The 7,233-nt window shown below is 43.7% G+C and overlaps 1 protein-coding gene across 1 annotated transcript in view; it reads left to right on the top strand.

Annotated features, from left to right (window-relative positions):
- Positions 1 to 7,233, top strand: part of ranbp2 (RAN binding protein 2) — a 65,032-nt gene that overhangs the window by 39,774 nt on the left and 18,025 nt on the right. Inside the window, exons 19-21 of the mRNA XM_016242128.1 lie at positions 1,176 to 1,314; positions 3,007 to 3,101; positions 3,197 to 7,071. Coding sequence (XP_016097614.1) covers positions 1,176 to 1,314; positions 3,007 to 3,101; positions 3,197 to 7,071 — 4,109 coding nt within the window. The remainder of the gene's footprint in view (positions 1 to 1,175; positions 1,315 to 3,006; positions 3,102 to 3,196; positions 7,072 to 7,233) is intronic.

Raw genomic sequence — 7,233 nt, 5'->3', positions numbered from 1 at the left:
TTTTTAAGTATCTTCCTCACAATATAAATATGAATCCACAACATTATAACTTGTAAAACAAATACACTGGGTGACGAAACATTTAGGTTGGATGATTGTAGTTTAAAAATGTCTAAAGAAGTACCCTAACTCCCCCCTCAAATTAAAAAAATCCCCCACATAAGGGCCACCTAAAGGGGGAATTTACCCCCCCCATTTTCCAAAACGAAATTCAGGCCCTGCCATAACATAACCACATAACCAACATAAAATTAACCAGACAACAACAGAACACTTACATGATTGAGCCTGAAACCGAGGTTTCTCAGTCTGGATATTTATTCATCTTGCAGACGCTTTTATCCAAAGCGGCTTACAATTGGGGAATACATCAAGCGATTCTTCTTAAAGAGGCAAACAGTCACAGGAAGTGCTCGTAATACCAAGTTTCTAGACATTGTTCAAATAAGTACAAGCTAGAAAGGGAAGGAATAAATGAGACTTTTTTTTATTTTATTTTCCTTTTTTTTTTTTTTTTTAATTTAGGATGAAGCCAGATAGTGATGAAAGTGATGAGTTTTCAGCTGTCGCTTGAAAATTGTCAGGGATTCAGCATTCCGGATAGGGGTGGGAAGATCGTTCCACCAGCCAGGAACGGTGAACGAGAATTATCTGGAAAGTGATTTTGAGCCTCTCTGTGATGGTACCACGAGGCGTCGCTCACTAGCGGATCTCAGACTTCTGAAGGGGATGTAAATTCGTAGTAGTGAGTGGAAGTAGGCGGGTGCTGAGCCTGTGGCTGTTCTATATGCAAGCATCAATGTCTTGAACTTGATTCGGGCCGCAACCGGTAGCCAGTGCAAGGAGATAAAGAGAGGTGTAACATGCCAGCTTTCAACTTCAAACAAAGGGGATCATAAGGGTAAATTCTCATACAGTGAAGCTATATTAACCCAGTGCATTATTGAATATTGAATGAAATGGTCTTGTCTGCAATGCTCTGACATCTAGCACAGTCCCAGCTCAAGGTCTTTATCTCTCCTGTGTCCCTCTCGCTCTTGCTCTACACTCCTAATAAAGGCATACAAGGCAAAAATATTACTTAAAAATAAGCTGTAATAAATGCCCTGTAGTACCAGCTGAAAACAAATGTTTGGAAATTCATTTTTGATATTTTTTAATTTTGTCTCACGCAGAACGAGGTTCATGACCTGCGTCATAACTCTTCAGATGCCACAGCATCCTCATATAGGATGTATCGAGACAACTATGCTGCAGAAGGACTTCAGGAAACGTTTCCTGCAGCGCAGACATTCCACGGTGTTCCTCTCACTGGTCAGTTCAATGGCTTACCCAAATCAGCAGTCTTTGATTGAAATGTGAAATTGTATGTGTATACTAGTGGTTCTCAAAGTGTGCCACCCCCCGTCCACCCCCAACGAGTCTGGTTCACTTTCAACATTTGAATATACACACAATCTCTAGGGGTGTCCCCGACTAAGGATTTTCATAGTCGAATCGGAATTTTTGAATCTTGCCGATATTCGACTGATTGTCGAATCATATGTTTTGGGGGTGGAGCAAAATACATTATCAAGACTCAAGTCAGACATTCGACAGTCATAAATATGTTAACGCATAGGGAAAATGTGTAACAGACGCGTCGCAGATACAAACGGGGTAAATGATTGTTTTGATTAAAAGATAGTTAACATTAAATGTCAGCGAACATTAAATTTATCTCGAATAGAATACGCTTCGTTATTTATACAACATAATGTTAATATTACGATTTATAGGCTATCTGCACAAAATGCCCCAAATGCATGGAACGTGTGTCTCCAGCTCTGAATAAACTCCTTTTGTGGACATGTTCTTCACGCAACAACGTGCAGAAACACGGCAACTAAACTCTAAAAATTCACAGCGTTTTATTATAATAGTGTTCTGGCCTCACTGGGTGGAGGATCAGAAGTCACTGCTGCAGATGTTATGCCAGCAGGTCGAGGCCTTGAAGGTCAGTCCAGACACCAACAGCCTGCAGAAGAATCAATCAGTTTCTTTGCTTTCGCTTTTTCACAGTGTGAATTTACCTTCTGGGCATTATTTTTGTTTTATATATGATTTTATTATGGAAGCTTATTCTTTTTTTATATATAACTTTTGACATTTTAATTGAGTGAGTACATAGAGACAAACCGTTTGAGCAGAGAATTAGGAGAGTGCTGTAGTCTAGTTCAGAGCCAGACTGAAGGACGTTTGTAATCTAATGTTCTCTAATAATCTAATGATATGTATATGACAGTCCCAGTCATAGTTATTAATATTCAGCATTGCTTGTCCGGCTTGCGTTGCACGCTGAAGAGATAATCACCGTAGTACTACAATGAAGCGCTTTACTGCAGTGCAACTCAACCACATGCATCTTATACGAGATAAATAATATATACACGACATATATAAACCGGCTGAAATGTTTTGAAATCACTTGTACCCTACCTGATCGAAAAAATCCAGTCTTTCACTCTGTGTCAGTTTGAGTCTTGTTAAAGTTTTAAATCGCTGCAAGATGCTCCTCTGTCGGTCATGGATCATGGAAAGTGAAACTTAAATCTATAGGGGTGGTTGGATTTATTCACACATTAAAATATTTATTTGAAGCTTCTTTCTTTTCAAATTCTTATTTACAGCATTATTTTAATAGGCTGTATATTAACTTATTGGGAGAAAACCAGTAGTTCTATGTGAAATCAGATATTTGAGCACCCCCAAATGGCATGATCATAACACCCCACGAATATTCGACTGTGAGATTGGTAGTCTAATCGGGCTCCTCCTATCGAAGCATCGAATCTTCGACTATACGGGGTCACCCCTAACAATCTCACAAAAGTAGATGTGAGAAACAATGAGGCTTGTGCAGGTTTTTCTTCTATGTATGTGCTTTGTTTATGCAAACAAACTAAAGAACCACTTGTGTGTACAGTAGTTGAGACATGCCTAAACCATTCCTTTTATTTGTCTCAGTTGCTACTACAGGTCCCTCTGTGTACTACAACCAGTCTCCAGCATATAATTCACAGTATCTTCTGCGCACCGCTGCAAATGTCACACCAACAAAGGTACTGGAGGGATTTTCATGTAAACACAAAATATTCTACCCTACAGTAATGAAGCCGAGAATCTATATCAAAGTATTGTTTGTTTGCCTCTGCAGGGCCCAGTATATGGGATGAATCGTCTTCCTCCTCAGCAACATATGTATGCCTACCAGCAATCAACACACACCCCACCTCTCCAGTCAACACCCGCATGCATGTATCCTCAAGAGCAAGTCTTCGGTCCTCCCATCCGGTTTGAGTCACCAGCTACATCCTTACTCTCCCCATACAGTGAGGAGTATTACGGTCACAATGTCCCTCAGCCCACAGTCAATCCAACATTGCCAGAGCCTGGATATTTCACTAAGCCATGTGCTGTTACATCCACACAGCCATCCAGGAGCACTGAAAGCAAGGCTATCGACCCCAAGATGAGTTTTGGGCCACAGTTCACAGGTGAACCTGCTAAGGTTCCCAATTTTGGAGGAGTAGCTGCTGTGCCAACAACAACAGCATCAACTGCATTCAAGTTCAAATCCAATTTCAAATCCAATGATGGCGATTTCACCTTCTCCTCTGCTCAGGGGAAAAATAGTGAAAGCCTCTTGGGACTTCTGACATCAGATATTCCTCCCAAAGCAGAGGTGCCGTCAGAAACAAAACATCAGACCCAAGACCAGCTGCCTAGCCAGAGCGGAGTCTTTACCTTTGGAAGTAAAAGTGCAGCAGGATTTTCATTCACTGATGGTGCTCAGAACAAGATGAGTATTTTTGGCAACACCGACCAAAGATATAGCTTTACAAGTGGAACCAAGCCAACATTAGGGAATTCAGAGCCTCGGGAAGAGAAAAGTGGGGCAAGTGACAATGATAGCACCCATGTAGAAGAAGATGAGGATGGGCCTCATTTTGAGCCCATTGTGCCTCTACCTGATAAGGTCGACGTGAAAACTGGTGAGGAGGAGGAAGAGGAGATGTTCTGCAAGAGAGCAAAACTCTTCCGATTTGATTCGGAGTCTAAAGAATGGAAAGAGAGGGGCATTGGCAGTATCAAAATCCTGAAGCACAAAACTTCCGGGAAGGTTCGTCTGTTGATGAGGAGGGAGCAGGTTCTGAAAATCTGCGCCAATCACTATATCACTGCCGACATGGCCCTCAAACCAAATGCTGGATCTGACAAATCCTGGGTGTGGTACGCTATGGACTATGCAGATGAAATGCCGAGGACTGAGCAGTTGGCCATTCGTTTTAAAACAGCAGACGAGGCGGCACTGTTTAAAGTTAAATTTGAGGAGGCTCAAAAATTCCTTTCTGAATCCCCACAAAGCCAACAGGCTGAAAAGGAAAGCGAAATTCCACAGCCTCAGGTTTCATCCAAAGAAGTGGATCTCAAAACCCGGTTTTCCAAGAAGGCGGGTGAATGGGACTGTGACATGTGCTGTGTAAGAAACGCTCCCACGTCTGCAGTATGCGTGGCCTGCAGCAGTGCAGCTCCTTCTACAGCACAGGTCAAACCTGTAGAGGAACCCAAAGCCTCTGGCCCTGCGGATCCTCCTGCCAAATTGTTTTCTTTTGGACTTTCTGGAGATTCTGCTAAGAACAACGCCAGCACTGATATCAGCTCGAAGGGCTTCATTTTTGGATCTCAAATACCAGTTTCTTTTAAGTTTGGATCGAAGGATGCTGCCGCCACATCTGCTGACTTTGGAGCTCAGGCTGAGAAGAAAACAATTCAGTCTGATGCACCACAACAAGAGAAAGTGTCAGCAGGTCCAGCAGTCCCATTTGGCACTGGATTTGGTGCTCAGTTTGCCAATGGATCGAAGGATGCTGCCGTCACATCTGCTGACTTTGTAGCTCAGGCTGAGAAAAAAACAATTCAGTCTGATGCACCACCACAAGAGAAAGTGTCAGCAGCTCCAGCAGTCCCATTTGGCACTGGATTTGGTGCTCAGTTTGCCAAAGGATCGAAGGATGCTGCCGTCACATCTGCTGACTTTGTAGCTCAGGCTGAGAAAAAAACAATTCAGTCTGATGCACCACAACAAGAGAAAGTGTCAGCAGCTCCAGCAGTCCCATTTGGCACTGGATTTGGTGCTCAGTTTGCCAAGAAAGAGGGTCAGTGGGACTGTGACTCCTGCCTAGTGAGGAATGATGCCTCAGCAACTGAATGCGTTTCTTGCCAAGCCCCCTGCAGCACTGAAAAAAGTAAAGCAACATCACATGGTGGGCTAGCTGCCATGTTTGGTAAAAAAGATGGACAGTGGGACTGTGACACTTGCCTGGTAAGAAATGAAGGTTCGTCCAGCCATTGTGTTTCATGTCAGACAGCAAACCCAAATATGAAAAACACGACCTCTGCTGCACCGTCAAGTTCCTCTTTTTCCTTCAGTTTTGGTAGTTCTAGCAGCCAACCTGCTGCGACAGGATTTAAAGCCAATTTCAATCCAGGCCCTGCTTTTCAATTCGGCACAAGTCAAGATAAAGCCTCCTCAGAAGGCTTCAAGTTTGAGTCCTCCACAACTGAGGCTGAAAAGTCATCAGGCAGTTCCAGTTTTTCGTTCTCCATGTTGGCGCCTGTTGGCGGATTTAAGTTTGGCATTGCAGAATCTGAGGCAAAACCATCAGATGAACAGTCCCAAAATGGATCTGCATCTGACCTCCTCAAAAATATTGCTGAGCTTCATAAAGAGAAAGAGAAAGAAAAAGAGGCAGCCCCAAGTACCCCAGAACAGTCTGTAGACGCTGATAGTCATGATAATAATCCCCTCTTTACTGGAAAGCCTAACACCTTTAGTTTCGCTGACTTGGCAAAGTCACAAGGCAGTTTTCAGTTTGGCCAGAATGATCCCGCTTTCAAAGGCTTTGCAGGGGCTGGCGAGCAGCTCTTTACAGGAGTTAATTCCAGCTCCAAGGCCGACACCTCTGTCGATCAAGATGATGAAATGTACAAAACCGATGAGAATGACGATATTCAGTTTGAGCCCGTTGTTCAGATGCCGGAGAAGGTCGACCTTGTTACAGGCGAAGAAGATGAGAAAGTCTTGTATTCACAGCGTGTCAAACTCTTCAGATTTGATACGGAAACAAACCAATGGAAAGAAAGAGGAGTCGGCAACCTTAAACTGCTCAAGAATAGCCAGAACGGGAGACTTCGAGTTCTTATGAGGAGAGAGCAGGTGTTTAAAGTGTGTGCTAATCATTGGATCACAACCACAATGAACTTAAAGCCTCTCTCTGGCTCGGATCGAGCCTGGATGTGGATGGCCAGTGACTTCTCAGATGGAGATGCCAAATTAGAACAACTTGCGGCAAAATTTAAAACACCTGAGCTTGCAGAAGAGTTCAAGCTTAAATTCGAGGAGTGTCAGCGACTGCTTTTGGATATTCCTTTGCAGACGCCTCACAAGCTCGTGAACATTGGCAGAACGGCCCAGCTTATAAAGCAAGCTGAAGAAATGAAATCTGGGCTTAAGGACCTCAAATCATTCTTGACTTGCCAAAACAAGGATGACAAAAGTTGCGATACAAGTCATAGTACCTCTGCAGTTGTAGGTAAGCTCGACTCTGAGAGCACCGCACCCACTTTAGAATGGGATAATTACGATTTTCGTGAGGAAGTGCACGAGGACTATGCCAGCTCCTCTGTGTGCAATACTCCTTTGCAGCCTGATCCAGTAGCTAAAAATTTATTCCGCTTTGGCGAATCGTCCACAGGCTTCAGTTTCAGTTTTCAGCCTATTCTCAGTCCCTCTAAGTCTCCATCTAAGCTAAACCAGAGCCAGGCTTCTGTTGGCACAGACGATGAGCAAGAAGCGTCGCATGAGGAAGAGCGAGATGGTCAGTACTTTGAGCCTGTTGTGCCATTGCCTGATCTTGTTGAAGTCTCAACAGGAGAGGAGAACGAGCAAGTCCTTTTCAGTCACCGGGCCAAATTATACCGCTATGATAAAGATCTCAGTCAGTGGAATGTCTCACACGGCTCCGGGGGGTGAGCAAAGGCTCCAGAAGGATGGCGTATGAGGTCAGTGCTGCGCATGCGCCAGTGAGTCTCGTGAAAACCAACGTTTGTTAACTGGAGCAAAAGAAGCAAAGTTTCCTTACTTTAGCAAAGGAAAACCAGTCTCCTCTTGGCTTATATCGAAATCCTTCA

Source organism: Sinocyclocheilus grahami, unplaced genomic scaffold, assembly GCF_001515645.1.
Source record: "Sinocyclocheilus grahami isolate Dianchi unplaced genomic scaffold, SAMN03320097.WGS_v1.1 scaffold646.1, whole genome shotgun sequence".
Lineage (NCBI taxonomy): Eukaryota > Metazoa > Chordata > Actinopteri > Cypriniformes > Cyprinidae > Sinocyclocheilus > Sinocyclocheilus grahami.
Note: the sequence above shows the minus strand (reverse complement) of the source record. Positions and strands in the feature narration are given on the sequence as shown.